This window comes from Anarrhichthys ocellatus, unplaced genomic scaffold (genome assembly GCF_004355925.1).
Source record: "Anarrhichthys ocellatus isolate YVR2014 unplaced genomic scaffold, GSC_Weel_1.0 scaffold30, whole genome shotgun sequence".
In the NCBI taxonomy this organism is placed as follows: domain Eukaryota; kingdom Metazoa; phylum Chordata; class Actinopteri; order Perciformes; family Anarhichadidae; genus Anarrhichthys; species Anarrhichthys ocellatus.
In genome coordinates this window covers 800,970-822,502 of record NW_022280060.1, presented here as the reverse complement: position 1 = coordinate 822,502, position 21,533 = coordinate 800,970, and the positions used below count along the sequence as shown (strand labels likewise).

The 21,533-nt window shown below is 39.3% G+C and overlaps 4 protein-coding genes across 5 annotated transcripts; 2 read left to right on the top strand and 2 right to left on the bottom strand.

Moving 5' to 3' along the window:
- The first annotated feature begins 3,547 nt into the window (after positions 1 to 3,547).
- On the top strand, positions 3,548 to 8,806 carry ctbs (chitobiase, di-N-acetyl-). The gene is made up of 7 exons (XM_031864258.1): positions 3,548 to 3,705; positions 5,280 to 5,418; positions 5,712 to 5,920; positions 6,112 to 6,283; positions 6,371 to 6,468; positions 7,582 to 7,743; positions 8,297 to 8,806. The coding sequence occupies exons 1-7, from the start codon at positions 3,592 to 3,594 to the stop codon at positions 8,483 to 8,485; spliced, it is 1,083 nt and encodes a 360-aa protein (XP_031720118.1). The 5' UTR covers positions 3,548 to 3,591; the 3' UTR covers positions 8,486 to 8,806.
- spata1 (spermatogenesis associated 1) lies at positions 7,883 to 16,745 on the bottom strand. Of its 2 annotated transcripts, XM_031864234.1 has the most exons (12): positions 15,046 to 16,745; positions 14,818 to 14,924; positions 14,251 to 14,368; positions 13,982 to 14,035; positions 13,173 to 13,569; positions 12,543 to 12,708; positions 12,394 to 12,454; positions 11,974 to 12,091; positions 11,762 to 11,887; positions 11,256 to 11,431; positions 10,777 to 10,875; positions 7,883 to 9,501 (listed from the first exon to the last, which is right to left on the bottom strand). In XM_031864234.1, exons 1-12 carry the CDS (start codon positions 15,109 to 15,111, stop codon positions 9,352 to 9,354), a joined length of 1,638 nt encoding a protein of 545 aa, XP_031720094.1. In that variant the 5' UTR covers positions 15,112 to 16,745; the 3' UTR covers positions 7,883 to 9,351. The 2 variants fall into 2 exon arrangements, with proteins under 2 accessions (XP_031720094.1, XP_031720095.1); XM_031864235.1 differs by lacking the exons at positions 14,818 to 14,924; positions 15,046 to 16,745 and having other exon boundaries at positions 13,986 to 14,035; positions 14,251 to 14,362.
- LOC116392626 (guanine nucleotide-binding protein G(I)/G(S)/G(O) subunit gamma-5) lies at positions 15,984 to 18,100 on the top strand. Its single transcript, XM_031864285.1, has 3 exons — positions 15,984 to 16,212; positions 16,336 to 16,488; positions 17,148 to 18,100. The coding sequence occupies exons 1-2, from the start codon at positions 16,132 to 16,134 to the stop codon at positions 16,459 to 16,461; spliced, it is 207 nt and encodes a 68-aa protein (XP_031720145.1). The 5' UTR covers positions 15,984 to 16,131; the 3' UTR covers positions 16,462 to 16,488; positions 17,148 to 18,100.
- rpf1 (ribosome production factor 1 homolog) lies at positions 17,995 to 21,324 on the bottom strand. The gene is made up of 9 exons (XM_031864261.1): positions 21,026 to 21,324; positions 20,293 to 20,349; positions 20,048 to 20,128; positions 19,857 to 19,952; positions 19,394 to 19,547; positions 19,047 to 19,129; positions 18,537 to 18,718; positions 18,301 to 18,427; positions 17,995 to 18,101 (listed from the first exon to the last, which is right to left on the bottom strand). The coding sequence occupies exons 1-9, from the start codon at positions 21,263 to 21,265 to the stop codon at positions 18,060 to 18,062; spliced, it is 1,062 nt and encodes a 353-aa protein (XP_031720121.1). The 5' UTR covers positions 21,266 to 21,324; the 3' UTR covers positions 17,995 to 18,059.
- Positions 21,325 to 21,533: the final 209 nt, after the last annotated feature.

Sequence of the window (21,533 nt, the reverse complement as noted above, 5' to 3'; positions counted from 1 at the left end):
CTTGAGGTCAATTCAGATTTATAATGGTACTGATTATGAACCGTCAGATGAGGAAACTAAAATACCTGTTCCTCCAGGCGAGACATTCGTTTCAAAAAATTGTGAAATACAGTGGTCATCCTCACCCAATACACGTCAGCCAAGACTGTCTACCGAAAATATTATAAAGGCAGTGCCAAAATGTATTTGCACAAAGCACACCGTGACGACATGTCACTCGTGTGCTGTGTAGACACAGATACACAGACAAACGCATACAAACACACACACACACACACACACACACACACACACCTTGTTCATTGTGCTCATCTCTTGTTAATTTGTGTAAATGTCTGTTTCTCAACACTATAATTAAACATAAGTAAAGTTTACTTTCAATACAAATCCTTGTGACTCATTTGGCTTGATTTTGAGTGAGCGGGTCAATATGACCCTGAACAGCAGAGGTGTCTCATCTCTATTTATCTACATCACCCCATGAAAAAAAGAAAGTTTCAAAATGTAAAAAAAATTTAGAAAGAAATACATATTATGGTAGACTAATGCAATTTATATCTAGGTTTTTCCACTATACCTAAAAAATAGTTTGAACATGTATTTTTCATGAAAATGAGTGAGTTATCCTAATTGAACTCTGATCTATGGAGGTGTGAATAACTCCATTCCACTAAATACTGATTGAATTGTTAGTAAAGGTGTTGGTGATGAGGTACAAACTATATTTATTAGGATTTTTTGGTTTCTGACAACTTTAGGATGATTAAACATGCACCGGGTCACATTGACCCGGGAACATCATTGCTGTACCTAAGAAACGAACTAACAGGAGGGTTAAAGAAGATAATGAACATTCATTTAATTTAATTTATTTATCTGTTATGGGAAAGGCTGGACCTGTAACATCCACTGTTGATAGTCTTTGTGACATATGAGTTTATCAAAGAAAATTAAATCTACTCAAACTGAGGATGGATTTAGTCCTCTCTCTGACCATGGAAACTTCACTGATGACAATCATTTTTGGACAGAAGAGTGTTGTGTTTTGTAACAGCTATTGTAAGCCAAAGCTGTGATGATTGAAATCATGTGAGCAGAGTGCTGCAGACGGACAAATCAGAAGAATTGAGATACAGCAATACAAGTCAAATACAGGAATGTAACAACAATGCAACAACTAATTCTGAAGGTGTCTGCTTTTAGGGAAGTGTTTAACTTGTGCTTGACATACAAAATTAGAAAATACCAAAGATCGTCTTTCTTTGCTAATCTAGACGTGTGCAGATGTCATTGGATCATAAGTGAATGTGAGCTACTGCTCTTATCTAAGCAAGGTCATGACCGGCCGATGTGACCAATATGTAACCTGGGTAAACCATTGGCCCTGTTCTCAGTTTTACAGGAACAGCAAACTACCCCAGTTAGTATATTGTTAATTCTATAATCAGAATCAACGTTAAGTGTGTACACATTCAATAAATATGACTTATCTAAATGTACATGCATAAAGATAAACATACGGCTAAAAACAGGTAACAGCGCTAAACAACAATCATTTGACTACTATTAAACAATGTGAAACATCTTAGAAATGTGACAGTAGCTGTGCTCTCCATGTTTCAGTCTTATACAATAACTCATATAGTCAACTCCTACAACAGTGTTCACACACAAGCACGGTGAGAAATCATTCTTTAGACCTAATAGCTTACATTATGATGACATGAGTTACAACAGAAGAGGTTTGAGGTTGATGATGATGGTCCAGTGATATGTAATGAAGGTAAAAATGGGAAGCACAGTGGTGCTATGACTGGAGGCAAGGTCCACTGAAGGCTGTTTAATAAGAATAAACCAAATGTCTCTTTATTTTTCAATTGTCATTATTTATGGCCTCGTGATCAACACATGCTCACTCTTCCATGTAGGTATGTTTGGTTCTGAAATTACATAAAAATAACAAGTAAATAGATGATGAATACAACTAGGTTGCAAATTAACCATGGACATCAAATATCAGATGAAATAAACAGCATTAAATAGATCTGTATCTATAACATAGAGATAATTAACAAAGACTCATGTAAATATAACTAATCTATGGTTTAAATACACGTATAATGCCATCTACTGGTAGAAATGGTAAACACGTTTACTCTGCGTCTCATTTTACAGGCTATGCTCTGCCTTCACTCAAGAAACAGAATACGGTGGACAAATAAATATCAGTGCAAACAGCAACCACTCTGCACACACAAATTGTTTTTGATTAAACTATATTACGAACTGCATTGCATCAAACAATGCACCGATTAATCGAAAAGTTGATTCTTGCTGTGTACATGGATAAATTAATATTAAATCACCTGTAGTCAGCTAGATACACTGTAGATAAACTACCATCGACTCAGATATATTTATTTATATTCATTAATTAACCCTCCTGTCGTGTTCGGGTAAAATCTGACCGATTTACAACTTTAATCAATCATAAATATTGTGTTTTACATCTGATTACGTCAAGGCCTCATGATATCCTCCACACTAGGCATTTGAACATATCAAATTGCTGATCACTTTCATTGAATTTTTTGTGGTTTAGTCAACTTTGTAACACCCAAGGTGTTCCCGGTCAAAAGTGACCGCCATAGGAAATGAAAGGGAAACACTAGATTATGTCCATTCATCAGATGGAAAACAGCCCCATACACACCCACAACCACCCCTCCTCCCATACACACACACACACACACACACACATATACACACACACACACACCTGTGTAAACACCTGTTCACAGCCCCATATACACAGTTGTACACATTTCAAACTTCAAACTAAAAAATCAGGTGTTTGTTATGGGAACCCATCTCTATCCCGCGCTTATGTGCCCATCCCCCCACGTGGCAACTTGCTCTGGTATTCATCCTCCCAGGACAGAGGAGGAAAGGATGACGCCATGGCCAACACGATATGCAACATCTCGTGTGGATGACTTCAAGTCCAGCTTCCAACTCTTTTTACCAGAGTCCATTGAGGGTATTATACTGGACATGACAAACCTGGAGGGGGGGCGTGCGTTTGGGGACACGTGGAGAGCATTGGACCAGGTAGACCTCCAAGCCTACATGGCTCTGTCGATTCTAGCAGGAGTATATCGGTCAAACAATGAGGCTAGAAAAAGTCTGTGGGATGCGGAGTCCGGGAGGCCTATATTCCGGTCAACAATGTCCATACAACAGTTTCATTTAATTTAGAGATACAGTTTCAGTGTCTATTCTTTGTATATTCACAGCAGTTATTCATATAAACCACTAGTCTGAGACATTGTTTACAGCTTAAAAGGGTGTTAAATAAAATGTGGTGATGATTAATGTTTTTTGTGTTAATGTGTAAGAGCAGTTAAAACAGACCAGGTTAAATGTTCTTCTAATGTTACCCTGGTACGTGCTTGCATCATGGACTGTAAATAAGAATTCCTTGCATACGGTCATTCTATTGCCTTGACTTTTATTTTGAAATATTCTTACTTCCGGGTCACCTGTTTTGCTTTGCGCGTCATTCAGTTCAGAATTCTTCCTGCTACGAAAATGTCGTACTTTCTTCTGTTTTTGTCGTCGATAATCCTGGTCTGCGGGGCTGCCGTGTGTCCGTGTGAGAAACCGGGGCTCTGTCAACAGATCCGCGAGGAGAGAGACTTTGAGGTAGTTAATGTCAGTTTGACAACATGGTGTCGCTGAAACTCCACCTGCAGCATATTACTTTTACAGGACAATTCACCTTGCAAACTTTCACCATTTTCTAGCATATTTGATAGGCCACTTTACCATGTAGCTACAAGTTACAGCAGACTGAAAGAAGAGCAAATAAAACATTTTGCTGTTAAGATAAATGGACAGAAGTTTGTGCTGGCTGCTGTTTTACAATGGTGTGTCACAAACCTCTGTTCATGATTGTAACAAAACTAGATCTTATGATGGAGATCTATAAAATGGCATGCTTTGGTTGGTGAGTATTAAAGTGGCATCTTCACCTAGAAAACATTTAATTTATCATAGTCTAAACATACATAAAGTAATTGAAAAATCAATCTGTAATGTGTTGGCTGCATGGCAATAACTAATATTTGCTGAGCTTTCTATTATTTTTTCTATTGTAAGTTTCATATTTGGACCGCTGTTCCTTTATCAGTGCAGCGTGTCTGTGATATATGAAAAGGCTATCTTTTTTTGTGCACACTTGACTTCTGCTATTTTGAAGAGCCCTTTTGTAACTACATTTATCAATGTTTGATATTTGATTGTTGACATACTTGTAATAGACTCTTCTCTAATTTGACTTGACAAAAACAGGTGTAACTACTAACAATGATAACCCCTGTCCACTGTCACTTACTGATGTGGTTTATTGGCACTCTTACATGGAGCTTCGAAGCAACCAACCAAACCTTTTTCAGGAAGTACGTGGTGGTGTTCTTCCCTAACGGAAACAGCCAAAAGAAGCAGAAGATGTGGTGTAGTTGCTTGTTTTGCAATAATTTACTGTACATTATTTTTCATAAATACAAAGTGAAACATCGATCATTAAATATACTTTACCCTGACATGTGCTTTACTTTTCCAAAAATGTGATAATAGGATTTTGATCATGGGTTTTTTTCTGACCAAGGGAACCCTGTATCCAAATACTAGGTCGGCTTAGGTCTGATCAGAAATAAACGATGAGCTAACTCAGGTGAAATGGATGCGGTTAGATGTAAGAACCTGTTTCTGTTGGCAGCAACAGTGACCATTTATTAATCGACTTTATCCAAAGCCAGTTTCATTTGAGTGATTAAACAGTTTTAGCCAACTGACAAGTACCAAACATCGCATGCATTTTATTTTTGATACTTTCAGGCCTGGTCAGACTGTAGTTTTAAGAACTCCGTTAGTAATATGAATGTCAATCATATTATGACTGGTAATATGATTGACATTTTACAGGCTAGACTGAACGATTCAGAGTATTGATCATGAACAAAACAAGGTTATTTGCAATCACCATCTTCAGCCCTGCTTTGTTTCTAATAGTTTGGAGTTCAGGATACAATTTTTTGTTGTGGTAAGATGAGGAGAAGTGAGACTGACTTGAAAAATATCAGTCTGTCACAGGTATTCTTTTTTGGGGGATTTATCAAATTAACAAATAACTGAAATATTTAGCAGGACATTAACGGAGTATGAATAGGAGAAGTGAAGCTTACAGTCATCTGTCTGTGTGGTCTCTGTGTCTTAAGGTGTTTGTGTTTGACGTGGGTGGAAAGACATGGAAGTCCTACAACTGGAGCATGGTGACGACAGTGGCGACATTTGGAAAATACGATGCTGATCTCATGTGTTACGCTCACTCCAAAGGAGCACGGGTTGTACTTAAAGGTAAGATAACTTATTCCATTGTGGAATGAAATCATTTGTAGCAGTTATAGAGTATGGTCCGTTGTTCTTACTTTAGGTCAAGGGCTAAACCGTTATCTACGTAACATACAAAGTTATCTACATCAATATGACATGACATCCTCCTATCATTGAGATTTGTTGGTCTATATCCATCCAGTGACTGTTATTAGCTTCAATCTTTAATCAATGTATGGCATTTAATCAATTCTTTAATCAACATTCATCGACCCATAACTATCTCCATCTCTCTATTTCCTTGTTGGTGGGAAAAGGTGATATTCACCTCCCCGACATCGTGGACCAATATAACAGGACGGCGTGGGTAACAGAGAAGGTAAACTTGGCCAAGAGGCAATTTATGGATGGGATCAACATCGACATCGAACAAGCAGTGGAGGAGGGCTCCCCGGAGTACCATGCTTTGACAGACCTGGTCAAAGAGACCACTGAGGCCTTCCACAGCGCGATCCCAGGCTCCCAGGTGAACACAGTGTTTTGACAAGGTCCCCTAATATGAACATGTAGCTTGGGTTAGCCTTCTTCTCTTTTCTCTAAATACCTCCCTCGCCCTAAATAGGAATCAAGCAGGCAAGAAAATGAATGATTGAAGTGCTGTAAGCCTTGCCTAACCTGACTGGACTCTATGTTTATTTATCTCATCTCGATCTCAAGGTCTCATTTGATGTTGCCTGGTCACCAAATTGTATCGACAAGCGCTGCTACGATTATGTTACCATCGCTGAATCTTGTGACCTGCTGTTTGTGATGTCCTATGACGAGCAGAGCCAGATCAGGGGGGACTGTATCGCAATGGCAAATGCCCCACTCTCTCAAACGTTGAATGGTTTGTTGTCCATTAAAGCATGATGATGAGTCAATCAATGCAGACTTATTCATCACCGCTATATGAAATGCCTGTTGTTCTTTTAAGGTTATGACCAGTTTTTGAGTCTGACGATCGATCCAAAGAAGCTAGTCATGGGAGTGCCATGGTACGGCTATGACTACCCATGCCTTAACTTTTCCCAGGTGAGATATGCTCCTTTAATAAGATATACAATTCAAATGTTTGCTGTATTTTTAAGTATAGTAATCTATATTTTTAGCAAGGGCCCTCAGAGGATGACTCCTATATTGACTTTGGTGACTCCCTGACTCTTGCAGTTTGACATTTTGAATTTCAGTGAAATGTTTTGACAAGTTTCTGGATGGATTGCCATGAAATATATTTACAGATATCTGTGGTGCCCTGTCGATGAATGCTGATAACTTGAGTGATTATCTGACTTTTCCTCTATCGTCACCTTGAGGTTGACTCGTGCCGCTTTTAAGTGAAATGTCTTGAAAACTAGGCGTGACTGCTGTGAGGATTTTGGACAGACTTTAATGTCCACCTCAGGATTTGTCTAACACTACTCATCACATTGTCATTGTGAGCATGTTAGCATCATGGATGTGGATTGCAGTTAGCATTCATCTCAAATCAGCCTCATAGTGCCTCTATCATGGCTGTAGACTCTTAGCCTTGTTTTTATTGTTTACAAATCCCATAAAAAGACTGAAACTAACAATGAATGGCTATTAAAACACATTAATGAGCCACGCCGTTGATGACCATTTATTCTGAGTCAATTGCATGTATGCTTTACTGTTGCTGTAGCTTCTCACTGGAGCACTAAATGTGTCTTAATCCGCAGCTCTAAGCATTATGTATTAATATACTAATAATACATGCACTATTTACTCGTGTTTATGTAATGTACAGTGCCCAGTTGATTCCATTATTACAGACAAATGGCTGAGAGCTGCAGATAGGGGAGGGAGTCAAAAAAGATATTGAGACAGACTAAGACATTGTGTTGCAACTTTTATGGAATTTGACAATAAGAAAAAATGCATTATATTAAGCCCTTTAATTGCCTTTGTGTATGAAATACAGAGATATGGTAATTATGAATCTCTTAACCTTTTCTCTTCTCCCTGTGATTTATGATCTTTCTTTAGTTTTTTTTTTTTTCCCCATCCTGGAAAACATGCTATTGCTGTCATTTATTTACACTTATTTTGTTGCTGCAGGACATCATAAGTTGTTCTGTCTGAAATGTTAACACAGATTTCCCTTAATGTCTTTTTCCATACCAGGAGGGAGTATGTTTTATAAACAAAGTTCCTTTCCGTGGAGCCCCCTGTAGTGATGCAGCTGGAACACAGAAAACATACAAGTGGATCATGAAGCAGGTCAACAACTCATTGTCCGGCAGGCTCTGGGACGACAAGCAGCACGCTCCTTACTTCAATTACGAGGTACATTGTCTTTATTATATACTGTAGTTTAAGTCTTATTTCTGCTTTCATTTGCTTAAAAATATACAGCTCCTTAGTTTGCCAAAATATATACTTTTATACATTTTACACATATACATATATTTCTTTTTACTTCTAATAATAATTTTGTATGACTTTTTTTATGACATACCAGACATGCTATGCAACCATTCACATTCTCTAAGTTGTCATTACTGTTTATCAAAGTTCAACGCTCATAGGTGAAATAACAGTCCTACAAGTATGAATGTGTGTTTTCAGCTTTTGTGTATAACTGGTATTACTCTTTCTAATAAATCTTGCATTGGGTTAGTCACTCGGTTCATTCTCTTGTGCTTTGTTCCCATACCGTCTATGAATTTAGTTGCATTGATACAGTAGTCCAAGGAGTAATCGCAATCAATGTAAAGTAAAGGTAAAGTGTGTCACTGATGTAACCGGTATTAACTCAAAGTGGCGATGAGGTCTTAAATGTATGGAAAGGGTCTCAGAATGTATCACATTTAACTTTAGGATTCCTGTTTTTCCTCAGGACCAGAAAGGACAGATTCATCAGGTTTGGTACGATGACCCACAGAGTCTCTGTCCCAAGGCGGAGTCAGTGAAATCTAAAGGTTTGAGGGGCATTGGTATGTGGAATGGCAACATCTTGGACTACAGTGATGAACCGGTTGCCAAGCAGCAGACTGCAGTGATGTGGAATGCACTCTTAGGATGCTAGCTGGGATACACTCGACACTGCTGCAGAAATGTACCTCACCCGTCCTGTTTGTTGCTAAGTCAATAGATCCCTTTGTAGCAGTAATGGGGTGTGGCTTCTTTATGGTCAGGGATGCATACTCGCACGCAAGTGTTTATTAGGGCTTTTATTGCTGTTGTCATTGAATGTAGTTACGTCTCTGACATTACTCTGTGCAAACTGAAACAACTGATTCTTGGATGGTAAGACAACCAATCTTTAAAGTGACATAAACAGTTTTTTGATTGACACATTTTGAGCTATTGATTCTTTTGATAATTAAAACATGTTTAACATTTTAAAGCATGACTTTTTCTATGGTGTTCCTCAAGGTCTTGGTGTCTTAATGTGGTATTTTGGAGGCATCTTTGATCATTTTTATTATTATCCAGTGGAAAGAAATTGTGAAATTTAGCACCAAATCTGTGTAATAATGGCATCATAGCATGGGGACGGCCATCAGACCTCCCATCATAATATTCTTAGCCCTTTTACACTGACACAATGTATTTGAATTATTTAATTTTATTATTTTTAATTTTGTAGTTATGACTATAACAACTTGACACACACTCCTGAGCAGCTCAAATTAATCTTCAAGCTATTCTGTGTGTCATACCCTGTTGACCTGCTATCTCACCCTAAAAATCCCCCCTTAAAAAATTGACAAAAACGGGTCTGTGGGTCTCTCAGCTTACAGCACCTCAGAAATTCAGAACACATTTGCATGAAGTAATAACAAAAAATGGAAAAATAAAAGTACAAAAATACGAAACTCAGAAAATCAAACAAATCAATATCAACTGCTGTCCCACCAAAGGATTTTTTCACAGTCTGTATGTACTGAATTAGATGGAGGTGCTTTGAACTTGTGGTCTGTCCCGTGTGGTCTTTCCAAAGACCAGCGATGACATGCGACCAGGATGAGAGGCCTGACTCTTCTTCTGGGCCAGCTCAGCCTTCAGGGCCCTCAGCTCTGTGGCAGCCTGTTTCCTCAACTACGCAGCCATTCATGAAACAATAACATGGTTTGTTAATATAATACACCAGATGCTGCACCAGCATATCTAAGAGTATTTACCCAAGTACAGCAACTGAAGCAGAAATTCAAGGTACTGTTACTTTTCTTGATCCTATGTTAAGGAACTTCATACTTCATCTCTGATATGGAAGGAATAATTCCCGATGAGATGTCCATTATCAGGGATTATACCATGGTCTGGGTGAATACTTGATTCTGATTGAATATCTTAATTACATATCTTAAATACATTTAAATGTAGCTAGCTATCCAGCTATGTCATTGTCGCCAAATCAATAAAGATTTTCACAAACAATTGAGAAGCCACGTGTACTGTCGACCGCAGCCTAAGGTAGCGAGTGGGATGTGAGAGACGATCACTTGTAGTGGGTTCAGAGGGGCAGTGTAACTTACTTCTTGCAGCTTGTGTGTTACAGTTGCCACCCTTTGGTGTTCAGAGGATGAGGCACTGAAGGACTACCTACACTCGTCGTAAATAAGACGTTCAAATGTATTTTTTTCTTTATATTAATGTAGCCAGCGCATTAAAATAGAACGAATCCAATCAGAATTGAATGCTAATACCCTTCCTGTCAACTAAAAACCATGTTTCTCCAAACTAAAATGTTTCTGATAAACTGTTAGATGAAGTGTTCCTTTTATACATTGAGAAAAAACAAACTCTTTAAAAACCCTCTTAGATCAGCTGGAAAATGAATAGTCACAAAGCTGAAAACAGGTGTTTTTCCAAGCTCATGCAAAGCTGACTTTTTAGAGATACGTGGTTCTCACAGGACAGCCACGCTGCAGACATATGATGATCCTGTACACTATTATGCATTACTGTAGATACAACTACATAACAGTATATAAAGTAGACATTAGCAAAACATCTACAGTACTATAATGCAGCGGTTTTATTAATCCAAAAACATCACTTTACTGCACAATGGGAACTTTTGCTTTTGATACTTTAAGTAAATGTTGCTGATAATACTTGCATACTTTTACTTAAGTAAGTGAATGCAGGACTTTTACTATAATAATGAATAAAATAATGATATATTTACTGGTCAAATATGCCAATTTGCGTTGTAGTACGAACTAGTAATAATTTGTATCCTCATAGTAAAGTATGTAGAATATTTTATGGAATAATATCACTTTCAAGTACATGTTAGAACACATCATATTTGTAGGATGCTCCTTTTGTTCAGAGGTTATAGAAACATTTATATAGATTCATAGTTACCTTTATCTCTGTTACCAGCTTCATCTTCGCATCCTCTACCTTCCTCTTCAGGTTGTCAATCTCATGGCTCTCTGTCATGATCTGAATGATGAGCTCATTCTGAAAGTCATGATCTTTCAATCAGTCATTTACTTGACTTTTATGAAAACAATAGCAGCACCGGTGTCATTTTTAATCACTAACCTACCTTTTACATAGCAGACATTTTGACACGACATCACAACAAAAGCCAGGGGTTCCACTTACAGGGCTTTGCTGTGATGCATTCTTAATTCAACTTTTGCTTTTCCTTCTACAAATTCAAATGTATGCTGTGAAAAAGGTGCATTAGCAATTCAAAATATCACTCAGTGTATCCGATTTCTTTGAAAACTATGCAATATTTAGAGAAAGAATAAAACTCATACTGTGTCTACCTTTTAATATAAGTCAAAATCAACATAAAAAACACATAAAAATCAAGATAAAATCCGTTTTACCTTTATGGAAGATCTGCCCTGTCGTCTTGGCTTCCCTCTGTTATCTCTGGCCTGGAGCTGATGCAAGAGTTTGTTGTAAAATGTTTCCAACTCTTGTCGTACGTTTCTCAGATTTTCCTCCAATGGTGCTGTGGCCTTCTTGGTCTCAAAATATTTCTTCTTCCAACTGTCACGTGCTTTGCATTGACGAGAAAGGCATGAGCCGAATTGCGTTACTTTTGACAATTTGACCTACTAAAAAAATATAGGAATTACATTTTGACTTTATTTCATGTCTTTAACGTATTGTCAACTGCAATTAAAACCACAGGGGATTAGATCTTCTACAACTCTGTATTAGCAATCAAGCACTAGAATATTTATACTTAAATCGAAGTTAATTTTCTCTTTACAACAGTAATATGTTACAGGTTTGTTGATCCACATAAAGAACAATTCTGTTCTGTTCTGTTCTTGGGTTCACAGACTGATGACAAACTACAGAACTACAGTATTTGATTGCTCACCTTGGTTCCTGCGATGTCTGTTTTGAGCCAACAAATCTTTCCCCTTTCTTAGCAACTCTTGCCTTGTCCACTCCAGCTGCTTTCTCTCCTCCCTCACCAGCTTGATTTCCTCGATCAGTTCCTCTCCTGGCAGTAACAGACATGTTAGTTGGGTTAAAAAGAAAAAGTGAATGATCGTTAATCCTTGGTATGTGGCCAAAGTGACAGCTCACTGTTTGTCTGAAAGGCGAGAGAGGCAGTCGTTTTTTGAGTGACCACAGTGAAGGCTCGACTTGGAGGTGGAGAGGTGAGCCCAACACACCGAGGCAACCCAACTGGACTTTCTGTCACCTTAAACAAAGCAAGAAATACAACAGTCTGAACAGAGTTTGATTTTAATGGACTAGTCTGTATTCCTCACACACTCCACTAGATCTGCCTGCTGGCAGTGGAATTTAGACTAATGACAACACCAAGAAACTTAGGATTTCCTTTTTTTCTTATCTTTTAAAAAAAAGGCCCTGTCAAAAATCCTTTAAGGGCAACCTCTCTCAAAGGTTTTTTCTCAAGAGGAAAGACTGAAGTCAACATGCTGAGATATGTTTTAAAGTTTTGTCAGAAAATGCTGGCACATATGTAACGCTATACATTACCCCACTTGTTGGTTTAGTCCTGTTGGACTTCAATACATGTACATCTTTTGATTTGCCGAGCCTGTAAAAAGACACACCGTTACAGAAGCAGTAGTATGCGTATTCACAGCAGCGTACAAGTATGGCACTCAAGTTAAGCTGCACAGTACCCGTCTGTGAGCGAGCAGCCTGAATCTCTGTCCTCCAGAGACTTGGTGACTCCTGAATTTCTGGCCGTTCTCTTCTGTCGGTGGTACTGTTTGTTCTTTTTGCAGGTTTCTTTGTTCTCTGGCAACTCCTTCACCTGAGCTGAATCAGCTTCACATCGTTGTAAAGCTGTGGATATATAACTGAAGCGCTTAGTACATTAATGTGAGATCCAGGAGATTAGTGTCAAAATGGGCTAAAGATGTCATTTGCTAAGAGGCTGGGTGGCAGATGTGCAATCTTGTTCTACCAATGCAACAAGTGCCTGGTAAACCAGATTACAAAATACCAATACCATTTTCACATTCAAACTAATAAAAACTTTGTTCTGCATCCTTTTGTGTCTGCCTTATTGTCTGTTTGCCTGAAAAGACTGAATTGCCATTTTCACATTTACCTCAAGAATATGAGTCACAAGAGGAGTGATACGATCTGTTCTGAAACATGGCGAATATCAGCAGCACTTTGTTTGAAATTACAGAAACCTGCACTTTCATCACATGGGATAATCGCACAGATAACAGGCTGCAAATGTGTACAACTGGAGCGCATACGGCATTCTTTGTTGCAGAGCAAAAGCTAATATATTGTACCTGTAATTTTGCCTTTATTCTGTGAAACAAGCTGTGTTGCCCTTTGATTATGCGGCTTCCTCGGGCAACATTCCTGCTCTGCCCACTCTAACTTGTTGGAAGAGAGACCCTCCTCTTCATTTTCTCCTTCTGCCTCTGAAGAACTAGAGCTCTGCTCCTCATCTTCCTCCTCCTCCTCTTCCAGAGTGGGAGTGGGAGGTGGCTGATGGGAACACTGGGGGATGAGGGGAAATTTAACAGGCTCTTTTGTTCCTGCTGGCAGGCTGCATGTCTTGGGAGGGGGGTAATAGGTCTGGTGGTCTGGGGAGCTGCTGCTGGTGTCTGGGTTGAGCGACTGGGAGCAAACACTGCTGTCGATCTCCACAGTGGGCAGCAGGTAAAGCTCTGGCTGTGGGGCCTGCCGACAGGTGACAACAAGACACAAGTGGGGCTTAGCTGGTACATAATGAAGATCATCACATACTGTAGAGCTGCAACACTAACTAACTAATTAGACAAGTACATACAGGAAATCACTGAAGTTCATAACAAAATAGAGGGAGAAATTAGCAGCGTAGATGGCATAACAAATACAAAATTGAAAATTATAAAGTCACACTCACACAAGTGAAGATGACCTCTTATTTTTTTAAAGGATAGCAATGGCAATACCATACATTTGAAATCCACTTGCTGTGATTGGGATCTGCTCTTGCACAAGAGTGGTTGCTTTTCTTTTTTTTTACATTTTGGTTATTTTGAAAACCTGAAAAACTATTATTTATAACACCAAAAAAAAAATGCAAATATGGAACATGGATTCTACATACATACGGTGGAGCGAACGTTTTCACTTTCAGATCCTTCTCCTGTTTGCTCTTGACCTGTAGCAAAGGATTTGTTTGTTGTGAAAGGCAATAAAAACTGTGTACTCACTTCCCTCTCTTGTACACCACACACACACACACACACACTTAAGTGTTTACAGCTTGAATAGTGAACTTGCTAATCAAACTGTCTGCATTGTTTCTCTCTACTGTCTGCCCGGTGAAACACAACCAGCTTTAGAAAACCACAATAAACATCCAGCTGCACTCACCAGAGCCAAACTGCGGCCCACACATTTGAGGAAGGAAAATTTTTCGATGTGCCTCTCAGCGCCAAGAAGAGCTCCCAGCTCGCTCCTCAGAGTTTTCAGGGTGCTATCAGGATAAACCCTGAGTGATGAAAAGGAGATTCGAGATAACTGAACCACAACACTAATTATGTTTTCACACTTCTTTCGCACTGTGACACCTCCTGAAGAACCCAGGTATAACTATCTGTAATCTGGGTTTCTGTGGATTTTTTAGTGACCTGTTATAGTCTAAACACTGTAAAATAAAAATCTGAGGGAAAAGTTGAATAATTGCTGAAATAAAAATATAACAGCTTTCAAGAGCTCACATTTAAATAACATAATCATATCTAGCTTTAAAAGCTAATATAAAACATTAAATAAACATTTAAAGTAAAGTGCTTTTCCTTACAGGCTGCACAGTGCTTTGAAAACCATCAAATAAGTATTAAATAAATATTGTACTTGTTATTTCACTGTTTGTCTGACAGAATTACCTGATAACAACACTTGCTAATAAATAAACATTTCCAGAATAGCATTTTTTACCTGATGAAGCCAGCAGATATGAAGCTCTCTATGGCTGCAGCAGGGACTTTATTGAGCTTCACGTTCCACTGGTCTTCTGGAACATACAGCACATGGAGCTCCACAAACTAAACACACAAAAACGGCCATCAACACGTTTCAGTGTGCATATTGGCATCATAAGTATTAGACAGCACAGTTGTATTCCCTGTACACAAAGACAATGATGCATTACTTTTCTTAACGTACCTTGCAACTGGCCGGTCTTCTGTCCTCAGGATTTCTCTTTGACTCACAAGACAGCTCCATTACCATTCCCAGGAGAAGCAGAGAAACACTTTAAGAGGGTAGATTTCTGTTAGGTTTGTTCGCAGGAAGCCTCGTTTATTGGGAAGTGAAGGCGTGAACTGCTCGGTAACAATTTGGTGCAATCAAACCCAGACAGTCTCCCAGTGGAGTTTATTTTATGAGAGTTCCAGCGCTGGTTGCTCTGGTGCTGATGATGACAATTACTGCAGAGAGAAGCAGCTAATCCAATTTGTCGTCACCTGACACTGTCCTTAAATTTGAATCCGTTGTGCAGGTAAATTCAGTTTTCAGTTTAATGTAAATTGGAATTCAATGGGTGAATGCTGGCAGAGCAATCTCGCTATTTTATATTACGTTATTCATCCAGCAAAGGCGACATGCGATATGGTTTAATTTCCTTTTTACTAGGAAGCTATATTTTGTTTTTAGATTGTATTATAGATTTAGCAAAAAAAATTTAAAAAAAAGTTACTTCTTAAACGTGACACATTACATTGAAAACATTCAGGTTATGTCGAGAAATGTCTGAAGTTTTTCTTTGTACAGTATTTCTGGTTTTTATGTCTAAGTGTGATAACACTTTATTACCACTAGAGGTCGCGATTTCTATTGGTCTGATGCTGCATTCGCGCACCCTGGAAGTTGTTGTAATTATGAATCTTACTGAGAAATTGTTTATTCTCCCCTAAATCTCATTCGTGTTTTTGGTATTAGAGTTAGAGCGTTCATACAACATAAACTACATAAAAAACAATTTACTAATTTAAATTAATTAGCTTTCATTAACATGTACGTATTCCCATATGGTGTAATTTCCATCTAAAATAAACAGTCGACGGTACAAGAAAACATGTTAAGAACACCCCGTGAAGGCAGCACTGGTGGACACTCCTGTAAAGAAAACCAGAAACTCTGTGATGAGGAAGAAATAGTTGACAACCAAGCTTTGGAACCCAAAAGTGACTTTTTTTTGTAAAACTTTTAAAGTCGTCATTATAAAGACTACAGTCCCACGAAACCGTAACAATGTCGGGATCGTCCAGCATCGTAGCGATGAAGAAAGTCGTCCAACGGTTACGCCAGGAAGCTGGCATACACAGAGTTAAGGTGACGTTAACGTTACTCAGTTTAGGGCGTGTTGTTTCATTTGTTGTTCAGATGTTATCCCACCTGGTTGGTTACATAACAGCGTTTAACTTTCCAGGACTTGTTTTTGGTTCCCCTCCACAGGTGTCACAGGCCGCAGCAGACCTGCAGCAGTTCTGCCTTCAGAACGCCCAGCAGGACCCTCTGCTCACCGGCATGTCGTCCAGCAACAACCCGTTCAGACCGCAGAAAGTCTGCTCCTTTCTATAGCACCGGCACACGGAGCCTCTTCCTCCGGTAGTACCACAGCACGTGTTCTTCTCAGTAACATCTGTGCATGTCATTCTCTGGGTGCGAAGAGGTCAGAGACCGGACACAGTATTAACACCTGCAACCACGTCACAAAATCTCATTAAAAAAAATAAAAGGGATATTCTGCATGAGTACTTTTACTTTTGGGACTTTGATGCTAATACTTTTACTTAAAGTAAAACATTTGAATACATGACATTTACTTGTAATGAGATCATTTGTACACAGAGTACTTCCCCCCCCCCCCCTAACCGATAACCAGCAGCACCATCTTAATGAAAATAAAATAAAAACACTTAAACAGTTGAGAGAATAGGCATATCTGAAAAGCTTAACATGTTTTGCCCCTTCTGTTGTACCAACAGTAGATGTTAATCTATTCTGGACTTTGCTGTTAAAGTTAAGTAAAAACATCAAGTTTATATAAGGTCATAACTTACAGCCACATTGCAATACCTGGAGAAATGTTAGGCAACAAGATGCATCTCATTTACAGACACCTGGTTCGTAATGATCTACTCATAAATGGCATGTAACGGGTTCATTAACTCTAAAAGAAAGTTGGAGATGACGTGTACAGTACTAGTTACTTTTGAGTAAAATGGTTATTGGGTCTGACTAATGCATATGAAACATTTCTGCAGGTTTCGGACATTGTGTTGCCTTGTTGGAACTGGACTGCAGGACCTGCGCTGTGGACTGGAACGGCCTCAGTAGCATTTGTGAATTTTTGGGACGAGCAACTACATTTTTTTTTTTTTTTTACTTTTGTCTTCGTAGAATCTCACACGGACACACATTTTCAGGTGGTTATGTGGCACGATATTAGTCTTGACCTACTTGCTTTGAAGTAACTAACCCACACATGTGCCTTTTTAATTGTACATTTTTCATTCCTGATTGAGAATAAATGGCATTTCCACATTTTAAACATGTTTTTATTAAAATGAGTCTATGCCTTTTGAAATGTGTTCAATGTGTCTATTATCAAATACAAAAAGCTGCTGCACTGTAGACACGATTTGAACCATGTAACCATTTGCAGAAACTGTTGCACTGATATCATCTGCACAGACCAGGATGTAATAGGTCTGCATGTATGGCAGTCTGACAATGACTTATTCATTTTGGGCCACATTCATAGAGTTTGTTTAGATACATTTGAAAGGAACTGCACATATGCGAGTACAACTCTCAGAGACACTTGCATTCAGGTTATTCAGATTCATGTACAGAGCCAGTATGTCTCCTCTCTGGTGTCTCCCAGACTAAAGTCTTTGTGATGAGCTGCAGGCTCCTGTCCCACACTTGGCCTGCAGATGCAGCTTTATAGAAGTCGTTTTCAGAGTGAGTTTCAATCTTCAACAATGTGATATTTAAAAAAAAAAAAAAAATCCAGCAGTCGGTGTTGTCATCATGTTGAAAGGAGTTCAATAGTTGAAAGGAGAAGTGATAACTAGTCGTCCACAAAGAATCTGGATGTCCACTCTAAAGTCCATTTGTGGAAAGCCACAAACTGCAGTAATATCTTTGTCCTGCTGGTTGTTATTTTGCATTTAAAGTTGGAACTTTCGTCTGCAGGCATCCATCTCATGGCGCTGGAAACAGAAGAAGTGTATTTTTTTTTTAGCATTACAGAAAAAGCCTGGGACATTATTCCTATTCCGAGTCACATTTAAGAAGCACTTCAAACATGGCAGACATTGATAAACTTCAAGTGGCACGGCCCAAAACAAATTACTGTTGAAGTGCCATCATCACAGCTCTTCTCAAAGATTTCGGCACTGAGAGACTCACCTTCAGGACCCACTCGTACTCCCCGAACTTTGAGTCAAAGGTGCCTTTCTGTAGAGAGCGCAGTTTGAGGGTGAAGCGAGGTCCCAGCTCTTGAATACCAACTTTCTTCTCATTCTTGAAGATGTACCTTCGAGAGATCAGAATACCAGTTTATAGACCATCTCTATTCTTGGAACAGCTTCTGAAAAATGACGGTTCTAATACAAGGCAGGTCAGAGTTCAGCTGAAACACTCACCTGTGAAATCTGAAAAAGACAAAGTCTCTCTGGTTGTGGAAGGTGGCGACCTGTCGACCCACAAAATGAGGGTCTTGTGGAAAGAGGGCAGCAAACATCCGTCCGATGCTGTGACCCAGACGTGTGGTGAAGTTGTTGAGGATCACCTCTGGAGAGTGTAAAGTTGGATCTTTGCCTCGTCTCTGCAACGAGAAAGCACTACAATTATGATGGGATCACATGACTAACAGTGGCTTCATATATTAAATGATGATTTTGATTATAAAACCACGTGGACGATTCAGGCTTGAATGCCACACAGCTAATCATCAAAATATTCAAGCATTAATTGAGGTATGATTGCAAATAAATAAAGGCATACGTTTCACTTTTAACTAAAGTAGCAGGCTTAATTCATCATGCACATGATTTTCTTTAAAGCTGTATAACCCATTATATTGTCACGGTATTACAAAAGCCTCACTTAATCAAAACAGAAGCAGGAAATAGAATTTGAACTCATCGACTTGCCTTCATCTCCTTGCGTAGTCGAGCATTGCTGATCTTGAAGTGTGCAGTCGGCCCGTCGGGAAGATGACAGAGAACCAAACCATCTGACAATCAGGTTAAGGGGGCCGAATAAGGTCAGACTAGGGTTAGTCAAGCTAGTCTAAGTTCTAGCTCACCGCGTCAACGTTTGTTAGTGCAGTCGTCTCTGAAGTTGGTGAGATTCAAAGCTTAGTCACAAAAAAAAAAGACACAATCCTCGTCCACTATCTAAATGACAGCGATGTAATGAATACGGGGTAACAGAGAACAGCATACACAGCATTGTGCGTCATCTTCCCCTGTCCCGACACAGCTGCCTTTGAGGATACTGGGCACTTTGCGATCCTCGTTGATGACCATCAGGTAGGTGAAGTTTCTGGCGACGCACTGAGGAATGATCCTCTTCAGGGCCAACCCTCTTCTGTAGTACACGTGGGCGTCTGGGATTACTGTGGCCAGCTGCTCACAAAACCTCACCGTCCTCTGCAAGACGCACATCAGAGAGTTAATAATGTTCAACACCATAGTAAAATGTATACAGCATCTTTAAAATATCAACAACACAGCCTCAACATTTGACCTATTGCACTATGACAAGTTGCAAACTCTATCCCGGTGTACGAAGTAGGCTAAGACTTTTAAGTATTACCAAATCTACCGGTGCATATATTTTGAAATGGTTTGATCAGGTCAGGAGCATTTTCCTCAAGAGCATCTTTGCTGATATGTGATATTAAAAAAGGTGACAGATTCTGGCAGCTTCAATATTTTTGCCGAGCAGCAGCCACTTACCCCTCTTGGTCTGTCTGATGTTGTGATGAGCACTTTGGGGTTTGTCAACCCATTGAAATAGGCAGAAAACTCATCAGTTCCCTCGTCAAACGCAATCTGTACATAAAAACAGACACACGCACGTTAATGCAAACCCATTAAATACAACCCGAGAGATGGTTTGAACAAGCTCGACCAAACTTGGTAAACACCTCTTCATCCTGTGGATCAACGGTTGTCTCGTCGTACACTCTCTGGTTTTCTATCGTCTTTGGGACCTCTTTTGGCGGCGCCTTCATGAGGGACAGAATAAAAGAAGAAATTATTGCCCAATATTAATGTTGTTACCTTGTTCAATGGTAAAATTCATTGAACTAAGAGGCCACTTAATAAACTTTAGTCTTTGACTGATGATAGCAACATATGGGACAAGACGCAGAGTAAAAAGAAAACTCACCTTGTCACCTAAAGCTTCTCTTTCTTTTTTCTTCTTCTTCTTCAGCTGCAGCTTTTGCTGAAATATGAACACAGAAAAATATAAACACTGAAATGCCAGACGGAGTGTGCTTGTAACTTATATGTACTGTAGCGCTGAAAGTTATAAAGTGGTTCCAGCTTCTCAAATGTGATGATTTCATGTTCACGTCTGCTGAATATCTGAGGTTTCTAGATCGTTGGACAGACAAAACCAGCAACTTGAAGATGTCATCTTGTGCTCTAGTAAATTTACTATCTTCTGATGTTTTATGGATTATGAAATTAAATTTGAACTGCAACTGATAACTGCAGCTTTAACGTCAACGTTGTTGAGTAAGAAGTACCATATTTCCTTCTGAAATGTAATAAAATAGATATATAACATGGCATACAATTGGAAGTTCTCAAGTAAAATCATGGAGAAAGTACCTCAGACGTACACTCAAGTACAGTACATGAGTGGGTGAGTACCTTCCACCACTTATGAGGGGGGAAATTAATATTACAAACATAAAAAGTGAGAAAACAATTTCAACCTGACCTGCTCTCTATAGGCCACATTAAGGGAGGGCTTACAGCGTGACTGTTGTAGCAGACTGCACTCAGGCTAGTTTTAGCTCGGTGGACCCACAGACTGAGTGTCATAAACTGGCAGCCAACGTGAAGTTTACTTGGTAAAAACTAGCTTAGCTAGTATGTGTATGGATCTTTACCTTTCTTTTTTCCAGCTTGAGTTTCAGGAACATATGGTGTCTTCGCTGTTTGTTCTTGATCTCGGACACACTGAAGGTGGGGGGGAAGGCAGATTCTGCTGCCTCGCTCTTCTCCATCTTCACGTCCTCCTTCGTCTCAACTCCATCGGCTCCTCTGTTTCCCTCCGTATTCTTTGTCTTCTTATTCTTCTTTTTCTTACTTTTGTTGTCGTGACTCACGGGGACCTCTGTAATGTCCATCTTGGGTAGGCTGTCTGTTTTGGCCACAGATTTTTCACGTGTGTGGAGCTAGCTTCCTGTTCGTGTGCTCGCTACCGGGGACCGGAAGTGACCCCGTTGTGGTGGTCGAGGATGAAAATATGGGGACACCTAGTGGTGAGGAGGAGAAAGAGCAGGGGACAAACGGGGGCTGTTTTGGCTCTGAAGACAAAGTAATGGTCAGTACATTGAAGTATAATTCTTAAAGCCCCATTCCACTCAAAATGTTTGTTACTTCTCTTGGATGTTT

What these genes read in the sequence shown, in the direction of transcription:
- ctbs (XM_031864258.1), top strand. Translation starts at nt 3,592, where the DNA reads ATGTCGTACTTTCTTCTGTTTTTGTCGTCGATAATCCTGGTCTGCGGG. An exon ending in AGCACGGGTTGTACTTAAAG is followed by an intron (nt 5,419 to 5,711) that starts GTAAGATAACTT and finishes TGGTGGGAAAAG; the next exon opens with GTGATATTCACCTCCCCGAC. An exon ending in CATGCCTTAACTTTTCCCAG is followed by an intron (nt 6,469 to 7,581) that starts GTGAGATATGCT and finishes TTTCCATACCAG; the next exon opens with GAGGGAGTATGTTTTATAAA.
- spata1 (XM_031864234.1), bottom strand. Translation starts at nt 15,111, where the DNA reads ATGGTAATGGAGCTGTCTTGTGAGTCAAAGAGAAATCCTGAGGACAGA. An exon ending in GAAGACCGGCCAGTTGCAAG is followed by an intron (nt 14,925 to 15,045) that starts GTACGTTAAGAA and finishes TTGTGTGTTTAG; the next exon opens with TTTGTGGAGCTCCATGTGCT. An exon ending in GGCTGCTCGCTCACAGACGG is followed by an intron (nt 12,455 to 12,542) that starts GTACTGTGCAGC and finishes GTCTTTTTACAG; the next exon opens with GCTCGGCAAATCAAAAGATG.
- LOC116392626 (XM_031864285.1), top strand. Translation starts at nt 16,132, where the DNA reads ATGTCGGGATCGTCCAGCATCGTAGCGATGAAGAAAGTCGTCCAACGG. An exon ending in CTGGCATACACAGAGTTAAG is followed by an intron (nt 16,213 to 16,335) that starts GTGACGTTAACG and finishes TCCCCTCCACAG; the next exon opens with GTGTCACAGGCCGCAGCAGA.
- rpf1 (XM_031864261.1), bottom strand. Translation starts at nt 21,265, where the DNA reads ATGGACATTACAGAGGTCCCCGTGAGTCACGACAACAAAAGTAAGAAA. An exon ending in TTGATCCACAGGATGAAGAG is followed by an intron (nt 19,953 to 20,047) that starts GTGTTTACCAAG and finishes TTTTATGTACAG; the next exon opens with ATTGCGTTTGACGAGGGAAC. An exon ending in CGAGGATCGCAAAGTGCCCA is followed by an intron (nt 19,130 to 19,393) that starts GTATCCTCAAAG and finishes CCTGATTGTCAG; the next exon opens with ATGGTTTGGTTCTCTGTCAT.